The sequence below is a fragment of the Scaptodrosophila lebanonensis genome, unplaced genomic scaffold, assembly GCF_003285725.1.
Source record: "Scaptodrosophila lebanonensis strain 11010-0011.00,11010-0021.00 unplaced genomic scaffold, SlebRS2 tig00001415-arrow-pilon, whole genome shotgun sequence".
Classification (NCBI taxonomy): Eukaryota; Metazoa; Arthropoda; class Insecta; order Diptera; family Drosophilidae; genus Scaptodrosophila; species Scaptodrosophila lebanonensis.
Genome location: NW_022060742.1, coordinates 8,169,095 through 8,190,960, shown reverse-complemented (window position 1 = coordinate 8,190,960; position 21,866 = coordinate 8,169,095). Strand labels below are relative to the sequence as shown.

Genomic DNA, 21,866 nt, shown 5'->3' with positions numbered 1-21,866 from the left:
AACAAATGCAAAAGTTTTCAATTGCATTGCTAAAAATGGGATGATATTTGATTCAAAAAAATAAAAATACATTTATTCAACGATTTACTCTTATTGACTCACTATATCGCCGAAACTGAAATGTTTGTTATTACATGCAAAAGGACCATATAGTATTGTTTGGTGAGTGGTCTGTTTTCATTATGTTGTTTGTTTCGTGGGCTATGTACTATATATGTACGTAGATGTATATAGTATTCAATTAGTCGAACGCAAGAGTGCCCGAGCGACGTGCGGTGCGAGAAGACGCAGCGCGTCTGCGAAAAGGAAACCGTGTGTGTGCGCCGCATTTAAAGAAAAAATTGAGAAAATTTTTGAACTGTTTATACACGTACATATGATTTTTGCGGCGCATTTCTTTTGTTTACGCTAGTCGTTAGCAAGCAATGACGACCACCAGACCGTCAGCAACATCGTCGGCGGCATACAGGCGACCGGCATTTTGGAAGGTGCCCAGTTACGTGAATGACTTCGTATCACCAACGTTGATACCAACAATACCCAGACCCACACCCTCGTCCATACCCCCTCCTTGTCGTTTGACACAGCGAAGGCGCAGCAGTGTCAAGAAACGCGTGCATTTTGCCGACGAGCCCACGCCACGGTACTCTGGGGTAAGTCAAGTGCGCTATTAGCCCACACATACCCACAAACAGCCAGAGCCACAGTCACCCACTCGCAGCCCCAGAATTATGTATGGCTTGTCAATTGGCACTTGTGTGCTCCCAATTCTTCGGCCTGTCAGAAATCAGTTCAATAACATTTTGAACGATTCGCCTGTCTGCCAGTCTGCCACTCTGCTCGTAAATTTGTCAACCGAAATTTAATTAATTGACCACTGCTGCAGCATTCATGTATTTATCATAAGAAGAAAACAAAATGTTATGGAATTTTGCTTTCGAAAATGCACTCTAGCCGCAATCATAATTTGCTTAATTTATCTATATTGCCAGAAATTGACGCAATCGCCAAACTTTTGGCTGCAATTTTGAGAGTGCATGGCTAAAAATAACTGCCAATATAATTTCTTGCTGTTTACTCGAACAAATTTATGGAAATTATTTTTGCTTTACGATCTAATTGAATGCCTTTTGAGCATTTAATGAGATGCGGTTAGGAATTATTGGGCAATCCAAAGTCAAAATACTTTATTTGACCTTTAAGCTGACAAGCTGCGCACCTAAGGGTCGTTAAATATAGTTCTCAAAGTTTTAATAAATGAAAAAAAATTAATGAACTGACAAGCAAAAAATTGGTTGAGGCAGGTGATGCAAGAAAGGCAAGGACCTCTTTCAATTATAATTAGCTTTTTGACAGGCAATGGCTTAGCTTTTAACATTCATTGGTATTGCCTTTTTGCTCTCGGTTGTAAATAATGTGATTTATTTTAATGTTTTTATTACTTCTTGTTAAAAAAAAATTAAATAGAAATAGAACATTTTTAGATATATAAAGATGCATACTTTTAACACAATACTCAGCACAAATATAGAAAGTATTATTAAGTTACAAAAGGACCCACTTGCTGCACAAAATCGAACTTTGCTGGAGAAATGTTGGAGTATAAGTCTGATTGATTTCATTTCTGTATAACGCTATGCCAAAAATTTTAATTAAAAAATACATAAAAAACAATAACTAAAGAAGTAAATTTACTTATAAATGAGGGAGAATTTTTATAAAAGGATTCCGTTAATTTCGTTAATCTGTCTGCCTTTTACTGGGAAATTCATTGCTTCAATGCAGAACACGTCTAATCGATATTTCTTTGTTCATATTTTGTATTTAAATATATTCTAGAAATTCAAATTCCCGTTGACCACAACTGCAGATTTTATTTTTTACATAACAACGACATTTTCTTAGCATCATAACAAATTTCTTTGCTTGCATTTGGTTGAATATCTTGAATAAATCGAAAAGTTTTGTAACCACAAATAGTAAAAACATTTCAAGATTGTGCCCAAAAAATTTTGTTCACTTACAACAAATGTAAATAAACAAATTGCGAAATTTGTACATATGTTGATATGTGTCTACATATATATGTTTATGGCACAAATGTATCAGCAGTTGCCACTAAATGGCAGGAAAATTCGAAAAGTTGTAAAAAGTAAAAACAACACAACACAAACAAACACATATGCCAAAATGTTGACTATTTCCGTTGCAGACTACTTTAATTTTTAAATCGAAACCAGACATTGATTTCTGAATCAATTCAAGCCAAATCGAATTGTAATTTTGTGAGTTTTCGTTTGCTATTTCAATTTTAAAATCAAGCAACTTAGACTTGGGGTGATGTCTATCTGGAAATGTTGACAAAAAACACGATGTTTTTTAAAACCCTTAGTATTAATATTGAATTCATTTGATGACCATATTTTCTAAAAGAACGGTGCTGGTTAAGGTTTTTTGGGAAACATAGTATTCGGTAATTTCGGTGGTGTAATGAGAAAAAATTGTACTTGGATTTTGGAGATATTGAAATATATATTATTATAAATATCTCAAAATTTAGCTTGAAAACTGAATTAAATCTGAAATATTCATTCATACTTGTATTTATTTAGCAATTTTGACATGAGTAATGATCCGACTTCTTCTTATATAATCTTCCGTTATTAGACATTATACGATTACATAAGACAAAACATTATTACAATTTCGTTACTTTTTACCATTTTTTAAAAACTTCTATTATTATGCTACACATATGTACAAATCATTTCAAAGTCGGAAAACCCAGCATTAACTTCTTCACTTGTCCTAAGATAATTTTTTGATCATTTTTATGTTTTCAATTTTAGTTTTAAATTTTATTTATGACCAATCAATTGATCATAGAGTTGATGGTATTTTTATCAAAATGTGTAAATGTTTCAGCAGCAGATCATATCATAAGGAGCATAGCTCTGATGATGAAAGTTTAACGAGAGTTTAAGGATTTCTTGAGGTACACTTTTGAAAAACACCTGTCGGATGTTTGTTTTTGCAGGTGTTTGTATTTCTAAGAATCTAAAAACAAGCACACCTGCTTTTCAGGTTGATTTTGGTTGCCTCAAAACAGCGTCTACCTTCATGCAAAATATTACGTATACGCCTCGTCAACGGGGCAGTATACATTGACTCCGGCGGGCAAACATTTTATTGTTTTTGATCTACCTTGATATTTCAAAACACATATAGATATATGATTTTATGTATGAGCCAAGGCATCAGTGCTGGCAATTGTTTTGTTTAGCGTTTTGCAGCAACGGGGCCAGTAAATAAATTTAATTACACCCTCTCATTTTCTTGGCACAACAACAAATTATGTATCTAATAAAAACTGCCGAGAATCCGATACATATCCACATACATACTAAATTAATATACACATATATAGCTCAATATATGCAGATGTATATCAGAAAACAGATGCTCGTCTCTCGTCAGCCGAATCATGATTAAAATGTCCGGGGCTTTGACTCATGATGACATGCCGTTGAAATACCCAAAGGAGACGCATTCAGGGTCAAAGTGTTTCGAGTGCGTTCAAGTGGATACATTTACATACAACTGGATCAAGTGAGAGCCACAAAATGTGGCAAGCACCTATGGATGTGTGTATGGATGTAGCAGAGCGCAAAGCTACACGAAAACCCACGCAAAGGCGAAACGGTTAAGAATTGCTGCTGAAGAAAGGCAGCAAGAAATTGAATTGAAATTATTTCATGTTTCGCAGCATGTAGCGAACAACAACAACAACGATAGCAACAACTATAATACCACGATCTGAAACGACGAAATGCTGCAAAATGTATCTCGTACAAGGAATACGAATTGTATTTTAAATTTAGTACTTCAGCAGCTTTGCGATCGAGCTAAACGCGAGCGCGATCGCAACAATAATAAAATGCAATAAAGTGCGACGTTTTGCAAAATTTGCAAAAAAATAAATAATTACAAAAAAAAAAAAAAAATTCAATTCAGTTGAAGTCAACAAATTGCAAAGCTAACTTCTTGTCTGATATGTGCGCTTGAGGCGCCAGAGCTGTGAAGAAATTCAAAAAATTAACATCAGTGTGGAGTGAAGTGTCGGACCATGAGTCCAAAATTGCACGAATTTGCGGTTCTGTTGCAACGCGATGGTCAGGCCACGCCCTGGGGCATCCGTTTGGTTGGTGGCAATGATTTGGATACGCCATTGATTATTACAAGGGTAATGCAGACGGATAAAAAATAAATTACAAATATTACGCATACGTCACTTGGTACCTGCCTTATGTAATGCGAGCGTTAAGAGTGGCTGCTGCAGTTGTTGTTAGTCGCCTCTTGCAATTGGCATCAATTGCTCAAAGTATCAGCATGGTCGAGAACATTTTTGTCGCTTTGCGGCGTCGTCGGCTCATTCATCAAAACGTAAAGACAGCCACAGAGGCAAATGCATTGGTTTTAGCCATTATCACGCCGCTTGCCAAACCGTTTTGGCCTTTGGGCTCTGCACTATTTAGTTGCAAAATAAACAAATCAAAATGCTGAAACTGGCACAAACAGCAACAGCAACAACGAAGACGACATCGACAACGACTAAACCAAAAAAACAACAAACATGCAAATTAGGGACAAACAAGCTGTTATTTGCGTTGGCGAATCAAGAATACTCTTTAGAATTTACAGTTGATTTTGGGAGGAAAGTTCAACTAATTATTGAGCCCCAACCAGAAGTTTTTAATTTCTGAGTTTAAACCATCTATTTGTCACTGCAATAGTTTTGGGAAGGTAAATCGGGGATTTGTTTGAAGTAAATAAGGAAAGAGAGTGAACTAAAATTCGGTCATCATCGATCAATCATTTCAGACTAGTCTTCTGTAGTAACAATGTAAGGTTTAACTCTACTGCTAAACAGAACTAAAGCAAAATAAAGACAGACAAGATAAATTGAAATAATTATTTTTATGAATCAGCACTTAACACTAAAAATGCTTATACACTTTAAACAATTTTAGCAACTACATTTAATATTGTAATTTGCTTAGGTCATTCTAAATAGTGTTCAACACTCTGCAAACACTGCCTTTTTTAATGTTTAAATATAAGATAATGTTGGTGTTTTAAATTATTGAAAAACTTCTCTCGATAGCTTTTCCATTTGAGAACATTTAAAATAAACAAAAATAGTAGTTAACCGGATGTAAAGTTGCTTATTAAAATGGGTGTATAAAAAAACCAAGCAAGGTTTTTTAAAACTGTTATTTTAGAAATAGTCCGTGGATGTTTTTGCGCTCCAATTGGAGGAGGAATCCACTTGCGACAATATAAAAGGATACAATTCTAAAATGTAATTAAATGTTGCAAATAAATTAGGCTGATTATAAAGTTTGTTTAAATCATTTCCAACCATTTCAGATTTTTAGTTAGGTAATAACAAATTCAAATTTTCTTATATAGTACTTATCTATTTAAAAAGACAAATGCTTTGGTAAAATAGTTCACAAAAGTTTCATTTAACAAAAGATTCATTTTCATACTTGAGGTATTCGCGAACTACTGGTATAAACGTCCTGTAGTTTCTTGAAGCCCTTCTGTGGAGCTCAAATTTATTTGGAAACATTTCAAATACAACTTACACATGTGCTTTAATTTCATATTACGTTACAACAATTTTTGCACGTCTAGTCACATGTAAAGAATGCCTATTATGCTCATCGTATATGCTTGCTTTTCCTCAATTAATGAGATAGAAAAGTTCATAATACTCACAAACCCGAAGAGTATGTGCAATGCAGCGAGGCATACAAAATAGTTGGCACCAATTTTTCAAATTCAATGCAAATTGCGCGCGACTCAGCTATAGAGCGTCATGTAGCGTCGCGTCTCCTCGAGTCGCCTTGCGCCGCACATCGCAGGCTAGTAAAGCTAATTGATGCACAACAAATGAGGCGCATGTAAACAATAAGCAGACAGATATAATGCCATAAAGCGTCGTTATAGGAGCGTGTGCCTAACCCACTTCGCTGACACAGGCACAGACTCAACAGACTTGGCCTTGTCAAAACGTCTAGCCCTAAAAGCTTTTTGCAATATTTAGTTGTACGTGTATATAGTATATATATTTCTCTGACCTTCCCAAAGGTGCAAGTTGGCAGTCCATCGTATGGCGAGCTATTGCGGGGCGATATCATAGCAAAGATTGGCGAATACGATGCACGCGACTTGAGTCACGCCGATGCCCAGCAGCTGTTCCGTACAGCGGGCAATGAGATCAGGCTAGTGGTGCACAGGTGAGTGGGCAATGCGAGAATGGGAAAATTTCTCAATATGAAATAACATGGCTTACCCCTTTTCATGCAGGGACAATAAAATTGCCTATACACAGGGCGTCAATCAGGAGAGCTCTTCGCGCAGCAACTCGACGCTGCCGCTACCAGGTAGCCCCGAATTATTGCCACATCGCGGTCCATCGCCCTTCTTGCCCGGCCCCAGTCACTTTGAGCGAGCGCTACAGCTGCCCGTCGATACGTTGCCACAAACGGTTTTCCCCCAATTGAATGCCTCAGGCGGTTATGTGGCACCGCCGGCCGGATCGGACATATTTTCGCCAAAACCGACGCGCGATCATCAGCAGGATGTGGAAGAGGAACAGGCAGCTATTGTCAATCAGGTGAGTGAGTCAACAGTTATAGTTACGATTATGGCGGCCATTTTTAAATTCATGGCCGTCGAAAGTATGCTATATTTTGTGTAAAATGTAGCTCCGAAAAGTAGGCTAAGCAAAAAATATACATACATATTTCGTTTTTTACATTATTTTCATATCATGGGTCAACGGAAAGATTTGTTTATATCTTTTTGAGAGCGTTAAACAATTGAACATTTGTTTGTTTTACACGCACAAATAGTCTAGATTTTAAATGAGTGTACATCAGATTGGTTTTTGCCAGTAAATTCTGGTTTGAAAAAGAAACAATATTTTCAATTTTGCCTCAATTATATTTTGAAATTTTTCCTGGTTGTGGATATTGTTTAAATTGGAATTTCAGAGCTTTTCTGTTAAATCTAGCAGACTGTGTGCCTTAAGTTTTTGTTTTTCGATGTTTGCTTTGTCGTATAAGGTTTTAGGGCTTTCCTATATCATACATACCTATTATCAACCCACAATTTGGAATTTAAAAAATAAGGAGAGGGTTCTACGATAAAAACAATGCACTAAAGAATGAATATCAATAAGTGATTGACTTTGGAAGTTTAACAGTCTTTTATGGGGCTTGAAAGTAACATGATAAAAGAAACATTGATTTATTTCAATATTAAAATAATTATTTATTAATAGTTAACAAAGAAATGCTTACTTTGCAAAAACAAAAAAAAAGTATAAATATACAAGAATTTAAGATATTACATAGCATAACTTAGAATAAAATTTAAAATGTGAAATAATTAAAAGAGTAAGATAGGATTAAAGATTGTTTGAATCAAGATGCAAGTATATTGATGATGAAATAGAAATAGATCAGAAAAAAGGTTATAATTGCGTTCATGTGTGGCAAAGTTAGATCTACAAATTGGCAAACGAAGCGTACGAAATGCACGAGTAAATCTGAAGGAAACTGCCAAGACTACCAGACAAGAAGGAAACAGGAAGTTATATCATCGGTAATTAGTTTGTGAAGGACGGCGATACCTGAACAAATTCTACGGCGATGATCATCTATTTTATTTATTTGGCCTAATTTAAAACGGTTTTTTATTTATTTTATGGAGATATTTTTTATATACTTAAAGTATTTAAGTATATATATATATTAAAGTATAAAGTATTTTGCGAACTGTGCTATTTAGCAGGTTGTTAGAGAGTAATTCACGCGTTTGCTGACATCAGTTCAGAGCGATTTTATGGTCAAGGCTATGCTGTTTACAAAAGTTAATTATAGAGCGGTGTATATTATAAACATGAACAGTGTTGGGCGCTAAACAGGAAAGGGTTATGACGCAGTATTATTCACAAGAACAGCAAACAAACAAATCCACACACAGACAGTCTGATCTCTCCCCTATGTGTGTGAGTGAGTGTACTTGTATGTTTGTGTGATTAATACGACGGCAGCATTGCCAACAACGACACAAATAAACAAAAATAAAGTGAAAAATATTTCAGCCACCTTGCCAGCTGCAATGCAGGCAGGTGCGATCGCCACAAACACAGATCTTCATAGGTGTGATATATCCATGAGGGTGGAGGCGTACTTTATCTTGTGATCGTCAAGTGCTTGGGGAGACTTGCCTTGCCTTTGATGACGTTTCTAATGAATCAAAACATCGAAATTGCTACTTTCCAAGGCCAAGGCATTTCGATGTCAATGCAACCCAAAAATAAAATTCAAGGTGTATATTTTTGGATTTGACGATTTGTCATATTTTAACCTCACGAGCTCACACACGAGTGTTTTCTATTTTATGTTCTTATATCAGGTGGGGGAACATAAGTATAGATTTTGATAAAGCTATTATTTCAGTATTTATAAATCTTTACAGGCGCAAACTTTATTTTCAAATGAAAAAATCGCATTTGTTTTAATCAGATTAGGGTTCAAGCATCCTGATATTTTAGCCTAAGATATCATTATTATAATAACTAAGAATATTTTGATGCTCTAGAGTAAGGTTTCTTCAAACAGTCATTGAAATAAATACAACTTCGAAATGTAAGGTGAATGGACTGCAGTCGCTTTAATGTGAAATCTACCGTAGATACATATATGTATAGCAAAAAACGTTATCTACTTTCAATTATATAGGCATATTGTAAATGACAATGACTACAAACACAGTTCATTTAAATTTAAAGAAAATAACAAAATTATATTTTATCCTTCGCTTAGAAAAAAAATTGATAGCTTTTAAAGCAGTAGTAGTTTTTGTTTTACTTTTTCAATATTTACAGGATCATGCCATTTAAACTCAGAACTTTATGATCAGCCCATTAACCCGAAAGTTTCTCTCGAATTTGTATGTAAAATAGCCTTCGTCTCAACGAACTCAGTCCAGCCTTCACGTAAAACAAAAATAAACATGCTCGCATTAGCCCTGTAAATGATGAGTTCAACTTGATAGTTCGTCGACGTCCAAGGCACACAAGAAACTTGTGAAGGTTAATTACACCTGTTTTGATGTTCTGTGCCTTGGTGTGGGCGATTTTACACTTCCATCCATACAAAAAACGTACACGCCTATTCCAGTGTCAAGTGGCTTGACGGCAATTAACCGAAACATAAATGCCAATGCCAGCAAATAGAATTAAAATAGAATAAATAAATGCAGCCATGAAATAGGCACAAGTACTTGACAAATTCACACACCATTTTGCAATGCTTGGTGTCAGCACAAATCAGTTTAAACAAACTGAACCCATCAATAATGTTTCATACACATTTATTTCAAATATCTCGCGCAATGCTTATTTATGTTTATTCATTCGGGCAAAACAATAACCTCGAGCCTGTTAAATTTGCGCCTAATTTTCTGAAATATGTGAATTGAAAAACACAAAGCGGCAATTAAAAAGTATATTGCTGAAATATTATTTTGTTGCGGCTGTTTAGCATTCGAAGGCAGGACAAACAAAATGCCAACACATACGACCCGTTGACCGCATATAAAGGGTGTTTTTTAGGGTTTATATATTTGAATATGGCACCACTTGCATTAAATACTGTAACTGTTAATATATTTTATATAAGACAAAAAAGAGTAACGTATATTCAGAGAAAAGTATACTTAAATATATTGTGGGAAATTATTTTAAGAACCGCGTTCTAGCAACAAAATTGTGGAAAAACTACGGGTGGGTCGAAATCTATGTTATAAACATACCTTCTATATAGCTTAAGAAGAAACAAAAATGCTTTTAAAGGTTTTGTTCAGTATATTCTTCAGATATAACTACAAATTTTTTTGTTTTGGCATTGGAAGTTGTAAAATAATTAAAACTGATTTAAAACAACGTCAAGAAAATGAGCAACCGGTACAGTGAAGCTCCAAAAATAAATAAATGAGGCATACAAAAAATAAATTATTCGATACTGATGCCAATTTTGTGTGTGTTCTATTTTAATATCTAGTCCTGTGGCTCTTAAACGAACACCCCTTACAAGCAGCAACAACAACACCCAATACTGGGGGCTATGTACGGCGCGTGGGCGTACATGAAATAATTCTCATGGCACAGCATCCAAGTCCAAGTTTATATTTGTGCTGTTGTTGTTGTTTGTGCCGTTACGCTCTGTGAAATATCTATTTGTACAGAAAATTTTGTTCTTATACATATTTTACATATAAAAAACATTTTTTTTTTTTTTTGCCGCTCTCTCAGAGTCAGTTAGCATTTTGATGTGGGCGCAATGGCTGAACGAGAGAAGGGGGGTTGGGGAGTAGCGAAGGGGATAATCATTTTAGACTCATACGAGAAAATGAATTTTGTGCGATGGTGTGCGTGGGTCGTACGGCCTCTGACCGTCAGAAGCAGTACACACCGATATGCTTCTACAGATGTTGTATATAGCGATTTATATTATATATTCCTGTGCATACATATAGACGAATTGGAATTCCGCGCAGTCGAAACAGCAATAATTCGCCAGCATTTGAAAATTTTCAAATCAGTTGCGTTCGGAATATTGAAAAATAAACAACAAAAAACCAAGCGAATTATATCCTTTCAATCCTAGTAGTCGAGTGTTATAAAAAAGCACAGCGAAGCGATCTCCGAAAGTAGTGAAAGAAACCGAGGAGGAGTGGAAACGAGCGTTGATTTAAACGTGTAATTAAAGCAAGTTGTCCAAGAAAAATAAAAAATAAAAAAAATACTTTTATTCAGTAAATAAACAAAAAATATTTCCTAACCTTATTTAAAAATAAATGAGAACTTGTTGTGCAAAGAACTTTAGTAAAAAAAAATTGATTGACGTGCTTTGCAATTACGTAATAATATTTTCTAAATTTTCAATTATTTTAACCTGTATATTCGTTTGAATTTTGCATAAAAAGGAGTTTAAATTCAAAACACAAATCATTAAAAATGGAGTACGTTCAATTCAAAAACGGATCCCCCATCTACTACAGGGAGCAGCCAGACCTCAATGAATGCATTCAATATCAAGTAAGCATGAAATGAAATGAAGAATTAAAAGTAAAATCAAAATTACGGACATCAAGAATTATTTGTATACAAGTATACTGTGTAATACATTTACATATTTAAACGTATATAATTATAACTTTGTTGTGGTGAGCTTAAAAATAAAACATTGCCTTTTTTAATTGCACAAATTCAGAATAGTTTTGAATATTTATATAATATAAATGCTTGGTGTAAACAGTGAACAAACATTAATATTTTGTCTAAATTAGTGAAGATTGGAAATATTAAGAAACGCTGATAATTAATTATTGTACTATTTATGTATCAAAGAATCCTTACGAATCTTTAAATAAAATTTGTCCAGTTGTAAGAAACTTTATATTAATCAATAGAATCCTGTGAATCTTATTTTGGAAGGAAGTGTAAGGCATCCATAATCCATAGAAGTAGCTTCCCTAAGAAAATGTCTTTTGTAATCAGATAATTGATAAAATACATAAATTGATTATCAAACACTTTCGCGTTTCTTTTGTAAACATTTAGTAGATTTTAAAGCAAATTTTTTAATTAATTTTAAAAAAAATTACATATTTGATTCTCAAGTATATAAGTATCAGCAGACATACATATGTATGTATATGTATGCATTCTATATAGCCATACATGAAACATTTCAAACCTTCTGCCAAACATAAATTCAAGTTCAAATACAAATTCCGTCACATTGGTGACATTTGAAATATTTGCTAATATTTGTGCTTTTAAAAAAGTCATGAAATAATGTCATGAAAAAATGAAATGGCAACCATTATATAGCAAACTGTTATATATTCTTAATTTGTCGGCGCTCTCCCGCTTTATATACACTCATATATCGCTTATTATTCAAACATTTGTTCACTTTTCGTCAATATGCGCTGAAAGCAAAACACAATTTTGAACAGAATTTGTTGAAACATATTTTCCGAAATTCTCTTTTCGCGCTCAATGTAATTCATACCGTTTATATTTTTAGAAAACAAAAACAAAAAAAAGAGAGAAGAGCGCGCAACAATGAAACTGAAAAACAAATAAACAAAATGATTATAACTCAGTAGCTATGTATAATGAATTTAATGTTAAAGACATTTGGGAGCAACTCTCGCGCAAATTAGACTAGAGGCGATCTGCTAAGCTGGCTAATGAACCCTTTTGTTGCCCAAAGCCCAAACAATTGCATTGTCATTTTCCTTTAGTAGCAAGGGGTTAAAAGTGCTTGGCCAACATTTGGCAATGCATCAAAATTTTGTTGCGCAGCGAAAGTGACAGAAAATTATTTTCACTTTTAAGACAAACAATAAAAGATATAGTATGTGCTATTACAGCTAAACTATTTTATTGTTAAACACTTAAAGTCAAGATGAATTTAAAGGGCGTACATTTGTTCGCATTTCCTATGTATTTATTATTGCGCACCTGACCTTAGAAGCGCATTCTTGTAATATTTTCCCCCATCAGTATTCTTACTTACATTTCCCTCATTAGGTTGGCTACATTTATTCAGATTTACGATGGCCATAAAATCCTGCGGAACAGCGCATATAATTTAATTAAAAACTAAGCCAAAATGTCGAAAGTGACCCTCAAAATGTTATTTCAAAATATTCTTGTGCAGAGGCTTTTTTAAATTTAGCGCACACATGATTTTCTCGTTTATTTCTGTGTATCTCAAAATTATATGTGGCGTCGTCTGTACGTTTGTCCACTGCGTCTCAAGGTGAATGCGTTATAAAAATAATTGAAAACTGTGAGAAATGCGCAATTAACTAAACGAATTGTATGCATAAATATATATATATATATGTATAAATCTAAATACAATTTGCAAGGTGCATTGGCTAAGGTAAGCAGACACACACCTTTGCTCACTTGCCAAGGCAGGCGGTGTCGTTCAAGATCGAAGCGATCAGCTGCTTATCGCTCAGTGCCCCATGCACTTCCTCCTCGTCCCATTGCAGCACTACTTTACTCAAACGTGGCTCTTTTTTGCGCATAATACGCAGTATGCCTCGAGTCTCCACCAGATCCACCGTGCCAGCAAATTCAGCCTGATCGAGGGCTAGAATGTTACGCTTGGCACAGACACGTCTATAGACTTCGTGGAGGCGACCAATGCTGATGTCCTTGTTGCGTTCATTGCGCAGCATCAGCACAAGTGAGCAGAGCATGAGCTTCTGCTGTAGTGGAAAGGCACCTTCTATGTCCTCGTCCAAGTTCTGTGATGCGCCATAGACTTTGTTCAGAACAGCCGCCACTTGCGTCACCTGCACGGGTTTTAGAGTGTCTGTAAGGCATAGAATATCTTAATAACAATTCTCTTTAGAAGACAAAGCAGACTTACCTTCCTTGGCTTTGGTCTCACCCTCAAAATTTAGCGCTTGCATATTGAACTCACGTTCGCCGACTCGCTTCTGCTGCTCAGCTATTTCCACGACACGTCTGCCAATGTCCAACGCACGTCTCACATCACCACTCACGGCGCTCACCTTGGCCGCCAGTAGTTGCAGCGTAACCGGCGGAAACACATCCAGCACATCGGCTTCGGCCAGGCGCGCTTTAAATATATCAACAATCTGTTGTTTGGTGTAGGGTGGAAAGTGCATCAGTCTTGGTTTGAGTTCGCAGCGAGCATTTAGACGCATCAGCGCCCGATCCGTGAGATCCAAACTATTGGCAATGCCAACGAGTAAAATGCGAGCACCCGCCAATGAGGGCCATTCGAAAATTGTGTAAAGCACCTCTTGACGGGATGTGCACAACTGATCGATCTCGTCCAACACCAGCAATAACATGCGCTTTGCCGTACGCAAATGCTTCTGTATAGCCTCTTGATGATCGCGCTCAGTACGTCCAGCGGGTTTGATATTAAGCTCAGCGCACAGCTTCTTGAAGACAGCACCCACACTGGCAATTGAGGTGCAATTTATGTAGACGCGCTGCAAACGTTGAGCGAACTCGGGCGCGCGCAATAGCAGGGAAAGGCAGGCAGTCTTGCCTGTACCCGGCTGTCCGGAGACATACAAACTGCCCGAAGTCTGTGTATCCAAATGGGTGGTAAAGAATTCCCGTAGCTCCTGCAGCTGCGACTCTCGTCCAGGAAGATTTTGTGTCTCGGCACTATTAAGCACGCGACGTGCATTTTGGTATTTGTTGCGTGTGGGGGAGGGAACAGGCGCCTCTGTTTTGGCTTCTTCCTTATTTTGCTGCTTATGACGTGTGGGAGAGGGCTGTGGTTGCGGCTTAACTTTAGCATCGGCTTTAGAAAGAGTTTCTTCTATATTTTGATCGTTGTGGCATATGGGAGAAGCTAGTACTTCTGGCACATCTTTAGCCTCAGTGTTTGAATGAGTGTATTTATTTAGTGTCTTGTGGTGAGGGTTATCTTCAGTCTTGGTTTCAGATTGTTCTTCTTTGCGTTCATCAATGCTTAGTCTATCTAGAAGTCTGGTGGGACTTATCAGATGTTGTATAAGTTGTTGTTTCTTGCGTTGCTTTGGCGGCGACACATGAGTCTTGGCATCGTCCTCCTCATCATCACTGCTTTTAATTGTGCACATTTTTTGCAGCGAATTATGTTTTTGTTGCATTTCTCGTTTCGACGAGGGCGTCGTCGTTGTTGTTCTTGTGGGAGTTCTGCTAACTGATGTTGCTGATGTCTTCTTGCTGCTGCGTGGCGTCTTTAGAATCTCGTGCTCTAGCTGCAACTGGGCTTTGGTTGCGGCTGCAGACGCGGCGGCGCTTCTCCGTCTTGAGCTACTTCGGTCCATTTTATTCAACAGATTCCTGTTTTCGTTATTTTCTGAAATTACAACTATACAATCATCTTCGTCGTCACTGCTTAAATTCTTCATCTGCCGTCGACGCCAAATTTCTGAACGTCGTGGCGTTGTTGTTGTTGCTGGCGATTGCGTTGCCTCCGTCTTGCTGACGCTGCTGAGACGCGTGGAGCGGCGTACGGCAGCCATTTTTAGTACTTTGCGGCGCAATCAAATTGGTAATAATTAATTGAAGCACTTAAACTTATTAACTTTGTTAGTTTAATTCAAGAAGCCAAAAAGGCAGTCAATAAAAAAGCAGTAAGCTGTAAAAGGCGCCAAAAAAGTTGAAACAGCTGTTTCGAAGATCAGCTGAATATGCAGTATGACAACACTGGTCGCTACAATACGCAGCGTTGCATTCACTTTTTTGACAGCGCGCGTGGCCGTGCAATTTTGAATAATGTATTGAATTACTTACACACACTCGTGAACGACTGCGTGTGTGGCCGAATCTTTAACAAAAATACCACAAGCACAAAATGAATTGCTTGCGGGCTGGACGATGTTGGACGCTTACGTAAGCGCCTATAAATATATGTTTTTTTGGGCTGAGATATTTTTAAAGTATATAAACGGGCGTTCAGCGCTCTGAGCGTGTTCTGCAATGTTTTAATACATAAAATGGAATTTTGGTAAATAAAGTTTATACACACACACACACACATCCATACGAACACACATTGTATATTGTGCAAAGAGAAATATATTGATTGCTGAAATGTTCTCGAAACATTTAGAATCTTTGATCGTATGATGTGGCCTCAAATTAATGATATAAATTTTAAATAGTGAGACTTTTTGCTATTAGTTTGGTACTATTGTTTATATATCAGTACGTTGGCATATGTTTGCATATGATATTGGCATAAACAATGGGAAAACTTATTAATTTTCCGCATTTTTTGTTCTCTTAAAGCCATACCGAACAACTCCACTGGTCTTGCCCGGTGCTAAAGTCAAAAAGGATGCGCCCACCACAGAGTCCTACTTGAGACACTACCCAAATCCAGCTGTGCGTGCTCATCCAGGACATGACTACCATGACAGTATCATGAAGCAACGCGTTGCCGATACCATGCTGCACAAGGTTGTTGGTCAGGATGCCGATACCGGCAGAGTATGTTTGGATTTTTTTTTTTTTTAACTGAATTACTAGTAATCGTTGCTTTGGTCAGGTCTTCCACAAACAATTCAACTCGCCCATCGGTCTCTATTCGGACAGCAACATTGAGAACACTATCAGACAAACAGTTCCGTAAGTTGCCCACAAACCCATATCTACTCTTTTCGGAGTTGTTTTACGCAAATATAAACTGACAAAAAGAGCTTATAGTCAAAGAAGACACATTAACCCTAACTTTTTGGATATTTACGCTGTTAAACAAAAAATCAAAAGAATTTTGAATAAAAACAATAATTTCGTAGATTTTGAAATGGAAAAAATTAAAAAAATGTATGCAGCTTTATTTCGCCCAATTGCTAAGTCTTTTAGATTAGCTTTTGAAACTAATTATGAAGCGCGACATGATTTTGAATAGTCTACAGTTTTTTGACAGATGGTTGAGAAATAGTTAAGTTGCAGTGCTAACCCACTAATGCTAGTCACTTCTTAATTTTTAATAAATGATTACTAACTTGAAATTTAAACACAAACCAAAAAACAACACACAAAACAAGAATACGCAGCACATTGATGTTGTATGTCTACTACTTTTTCTCTGTTTATATATACTATATATCTCTACCATATAAATATATATATATATACCTCTATATATTTTATGTATATTGTTGTAGCTTTGCCACAAACGATAGTAATCGTTTGAAGGAAAGTCCTTTGCATCGTCCTTTGCCAACAAAACTTGACGGGTAAAAGTAATCTTTTGTGAATAGCCTGTGATTTCTTTCCAATATTATTATTTTCTTTTAAAAATTTAAAAAGTTTTGATATGAAGCATCACACAGACATGAAGGCCAAAAGCACTCGATTGAAACAAAATTTAAACTTATAGCAAGAATTATTCTCAATATTGACCATGAATGAGTGACTTATAAGGCATTATTGAACACTGGAATGTTTGCTACTATCTGTGTTAATTACTCAACACTTCCTATATACAAGACATTTTGTATAATATCCTGCCTGTCTACAATGTTTAACTATTTTGTTGTTGTATTTCCACCACAACAATCGCAACCTGTGTAAAGTTCATAAAACGTACAATACTCGAAGTTATTTAAAACAATTTTTATTTAGACATATTCAGTCGGCACAAACACAATACAAACAATCGAAACACTGCATGAATTGTGCTGTCTATAACTATTATATTATACTCAATATTCTTAATACTTATGGACTTGCAAGAAACAACTTCAAAGGCCTGAAAAATATGCATCGGACATACCCAAAGGCACAATACTCGGTCCACAACTATCAACTTGTGTATACATATATGTTTTTAAAGACCATTCTGTATAACCCTGACCCAAGAAAACTGCGTCTATCTGTGTAGGTTCCTGTTGCTACCAGCGTTATTATTTACCTATATATTTTAATAATTAATATTCCGGTAATGGCAAAGGTAGTATAAACGATAAAAGGTAAATGAAGGGGTTCTAGGAGAAAACTGTAAATATACACAACTGATTTTCAAATATAAGATCAATTCAGACATTTAAATAATATTGCTGAAAGATTTATTCCTAATAACAACAATTCTATAATAAATGCCAAACAATTTTAGTGTTAATGAATAATGTTTAGAACTTAGCTGCACGATTAATGTTAGAATTTTCATCGATCTATCTTTCCTGGAACAAAAACGTAAAATACTGGAGCAACAAAAACAAAAAGATCAACTTGCAGAGCAACAACGTCGACAACGCCAACAGCAACTGCAACAACTCTATCAACAAAATAAATAATCACAAAAACAAAGAAACGAAAAGCACAACTTTTTATAAATGAGCAAATAGCTAAATTTCATAGACAAATACCCCAACCAGAACTGATACGACCCCAAGTCCCAAAAAACAAAACAATACCAAAATGAGTTCCTATAAAACTAACACTAACAGAACATGTTTGCTGAAATTATTTACTCTGTACCTAGGTATTTAGGTGGCTTTAAATATAAAGGCGAAGAATTTTAAATTCCCACCTTCAAAGATAAACTATATTTGTCAACACGAATAGATATCTTTATGAAGCTATGTTAAACTTGTATTTCTATATCCGTCCGTAAGAACTTTAATGTTTCTAAAGCTAAGATATCAACAGGTAGTCAAATTTCTAGATATCAACATAAATTTTAATACCTAGTATGTATCAGATCAAAATTGGCTGTCGTGAGGATTATTTAACTAAAATCAAATTTCGCCAAGATGATTTCTTTCGTTCTTTTTGATTTTACGAAGGGAATTCCTTACTTAGAAGGCGAGCACATTGTCGGCTTAGAAATGAGTTTCAACCGCATGAGTTTCCAGATATTCTATCCAATTAGTATGTTCAATAGTTTAATGTCCTCCCGAAAACAGTTTTACTAGATTTTCACAATGATATAGCGGTCAGTCTATTAATTAGTCCATTAACACTTTTGAAACGAAACTTATTTAATGAAATGAATAGGATTGAAGACTTGAAAAATTAGTTAGTTTCAAATCGCATGGGTACAGTGTATTGCATAGTCAGGCGGGCACGACTATAGCATTTTCCATTTTAATGAGTGTGAAGACAACACACGGAAGTTCCTATTACCGATAACGAATTCCAATGCAACCCCACAAATATACTAACCACAATTAATTACAACTAACTAAGTCACCCAGCGCACAATTAAACACAAAACAATACAAGATTGCTTGGCTCAATGCTTTGCCGCAATCCAAAACTAATTCATAAATTTAAAAAAAAAAAAACATATTTATGCATATTATACAAGTATACTTTTTTTAGGCTAATACTTTTGTTATGCAGTTCTGTTCAGTTATAATAAAATTAAATTAGTTCTTAAGCAATTTGTTACTGCGTTTCGTTTTATTTGATTAAAATTGTTTATAAAGTGTCGAGTTTGAAGACAACAAGCACACTACAACAATTTGTACGTCCATTTGATTTGATCAAACAAAATAATTCTAACGTATTTTGTGCACATCCTGTTTTCTCTTTCTATCTCTCACTACTCTGTCTCACGCTACTCAACCGATGTAAAAAAAACTATATATACATATATATGAATGAAATTAATTTAAAAACAAATAAATTTACCAATTAACCTACGAAACTCAACAAAAAATAATCAATAACTATATTTCATAACCCATGATAAAAACAAAACAAAAAATGGCGTTTTCAACGATCTCAAATAAAATAAATAAATAAATATGAAATATACGCGACATGCAGTTATAAGAAAACTGTCGTATACGATCCAAGGAACAGCGAAACATACAGAGCCATTCAAGAACAGGACAGCTACGGCGGCTATGGCAATGCCTCACCTCGGGAAGTAACCATACCTGTACAGACTAAGGTCTATCAGCCCAATAGATTGGTTCCAGGAAAGGTAAGATCGTGCGATGTATACGCTGCTTGTAAAAAACTTCAGTCTTCAAACGAATCGAAATTTATTTAAACACACAACAAGCACAAGCAATACTCTCTATGTCCAGATATCAGACAAGATCGCTCGATTTTTAAGACTCTCATCTCTCTATAAACTTTGTGAACAATATCTCTCTTGCTCTCTATCTCTTTAAATGTCGTCGTCTCATGTACAGTCAATAAACCCAATATATAGCCAATATATAGCCAGTCACAGCATTATTTGTGTCCATGTTTGCGCATTAATGTTACATAAAAAACGCAGCTTTTATGCCAGTGTAATGAATACTAATCGAATATTATTGCATCTCCTTGTCTTGCCAATAAAGTACATGGAATTATACCGCAAGTTGAACAATCCATCATTAACTACATCTATGTGTATATTTTCCGAATCACATGCAAATCATAGTTCTTAGATAACTTTAAGCATTCTAACATGGGACCATTAAAACCCAAGAAACGCTCATAACATGCTAAACTAACTATTAGTTAGTCTATCGATTGAAATAATTTGGTTAACATTCCGATTTAAACGCCTTACAGAAGCCAGTATCAGCGCCAGTATCCCGGCCGCCGTACAATGTAAGTAGTACTGTTAACGCGCTGTTAACATAATGTTAATGAGTGATCTATTAAATTCTCAGGTGGTAAACACCCACGATGAAAATATACGCCAAAGTGGCTCCTTCAATCGTTTGATGTACAGCGTTATTGGTGCAACTGACTATTAAATAAACAACAGCCAGATGAAGAAGAAGAAGAAGAATAGCAACAATAACAACTTAAAGTAACAGCAAGCAACAACAACGACATCATCAACATGAACAGCACTTAACATCAGTTGTCTATAACTCTCTATCATATATTTAGCGGATTTTATGAAATTCACTTTAATAAATAAATTTATATGAAAACGATAAAAAAATATAAACATACTATACATATAACTAACAGGTTTAGAACTTGACAAATCGGTTCACAATTGTCAGAATTTGAATAAATTTATGATTAGAATTATCTTATCATAGTCTCTTGTCTAAATCTCTTTGTGTGCAATAGGAAAATACAATGAATACATATTTAATTTATCAATTAATAAACCAAAATATAAAGAATAACAGAAACAATTACGAATCCGATTTTAACTCTAATGTATTTATTCTACATTTTAGTTCTGTTATGTTGAATTTTATGTTAACAGCCGTAGTGCATGTTAACAGCGAGTGGTTCTAGTCTTTGCTGACTGCAGAAATGCTGATGCAGCCTTTAGTTTAATGGACACGCTATATATGTACACTGGTCGGCACAATTATTTTGACGAGAAGAAAATCATACATTTTTGTCAATAACTGGTTATTGGTTTAAGATATCAAAGGAAACTTTTTTTCTCAATTCCATATTGGTATTACAAACTTAAAAATAATTCAAAGGATATATTTTTATAAGAACTTTTAAAATTATAAATCAAGGTAATTTTCATGGGTTGGCATAAGTATTTTGACAATGGATATTAACAAAAAAAACAAAGCTTAATACTAAACAAAACATAAGAAATTGATGGTAGATTAATAAAATGTATACCCGCCTTTGGCTTCGATAACTTTTTGAAGACGTCTTGGAACTGAGTCCACTAAATTTTGAAGGACCTCTAATGGTATCTCTTTCCAAAGAGAAGTGACCTCGGAAATAGTTTCTTCTTCGGTTTTATGCAAAGACGCATTTCTTTTACGTTTTACAAGAGACCACACATTCTCAATAACGTTTAAGTCCGGACTTTGTGGTGGCCAATCCAGAGTAGTAACACCAACATCGCTTAAAAATGCTCTTATCATTTTGCTTTTGTGGCATGGGGCGTTATCCTGTTGCAGGATAAATGATTCTCCAATCAGCCTGTCACCGGAAGGGAATGCGTTTTCGTTAAGGGTACTCAAATATTGTTGCTGGTTCATTGAGCCGGTGATGGGAACGAAATCACCTAACCCATTGTACGCAATGCATCCCCAGAACATGACTGAGCCTCCGCCATGGCTCACTTTTTGACATACGGGGATATTTTTTTGTCTTTGAAACTGTGGGAGCCTTACAAAAATCTTTGTTTTTGATGAATTATATTCAAAGGAGCTTTCATCTGTCCATAGAACGCTTCTCCAAAACTCTTTTGGCTTATGCAGATGCTCCTTTGCAAAAGCCAATCTTTTGAGCTTGTTCACCTTTGATATGTAAGGTATGTCCTTCGCTT

At 35.5% G+C, this 21,866-nt stretch overlaps 2 protein-coding genes across 12 annotated transcripts; one reads left to right on the top strand and one right to left on the bottom strand.

Annotated features, from left to right (window-relative positions):
* The first annotated feature begins 410 nt into the window (after positions 1-410).
* On the top strand, positions 411-20,654 carry LOC115633061 (PDZ and LIM domain protein 4). Of its 11 annotated transcripts, none has more exons than XM_030530415.1 (9): positions 411-653; positions 6,157-6,305; positions 6,376-6,685; positions 15,935-16,135; positions 16,194-16,273; positions 16,816-16,887; positions 19,427-19,586; positions 20,171-20,209; positions 20,272-20,654. In XM_030530415.1, the coding sequence occupies exons 1-9, from the start codon at positions 426-428 to the stop codon at positions 20,356-20,358; spliced, it is 1,326 nt and encodes a 441-aa protein (XP_030386275.1). In that variant the 5' UTR covers positions 411-425; the 3' UTR covers positions 20,359-20,654. The 11 variants fall into 11 exon arrangements, with proteins under 11 accessions (XP_030386275.1, XP_030386266.1, XP_030386269.1 ...); XM_030530404.1 differs by lacking the exon at positions 411-653 and adding an exon at positions 3,988-4,243; XM_030530405.1 differs by lacking the exons at positions 411-653; positions 16,816-16,887 and adding an exon at positions 3,985-4,243.
* LOC115633060 (cell division control protein 6 homolog) lies at positions 12,515-15,226 on the bottom strand. Its single transcript, XM_030530403.1, has 2 exons — positions 13,542-15,226; positions 12,515-13,484 (listed from the first exon to the last, which is right to left on the bottom strand). The coding sequence occupies exons 1-2, from the start codon at positions 15,163-15,165 to the stop codon at positions 13,066-13,068; spliced, it is 2,043 nt and encodes a 680-aa protein (XP_030386263.1). The 5' UTR covers positions 15,166-15,226; the 3' UTR covers positions 12,515-13,065.
* Positions 20,655-21,866: the final 1,212 nt, after the last annotated feature.

Coding starts and splice junctions, on each gene's coding strand:
- LOC115633061 (XM_030530415.1), top strand. CDS start 426: ATGACGACCACCAGACCGTCAGCAACATCGTCGGCGGCATACAGGCGA. Junction 6,686..15,934: donor AGGCAGCTATTGTCAATCAG/GTGAGTGAGTCA, acceptor GTTCTCTTAAAG/CCATACCGAACAACTCCACT. Junction 16,136..16,193: donor AGGATGCCGATACCGGCAGA/GTATGTTTGGAT, acceptor TGCTTTGGTCAG/GTCTTCCACAAACAATTCAA.
- LOC115633060 (XM_030530403.1), bottom strand. CDS start 15,165: ATGGCTGCCGTACGCCGCTCCACGCGTCTCAGCAGCGTCAGCAAGACG. Junction 13,485..13,541: donor TGAGACCAAAGCCAAGGAAG/GTAAGTCTGCTT, acceptor TATGCCTTACAG/ACACTCTAAAACCCGTGCAG.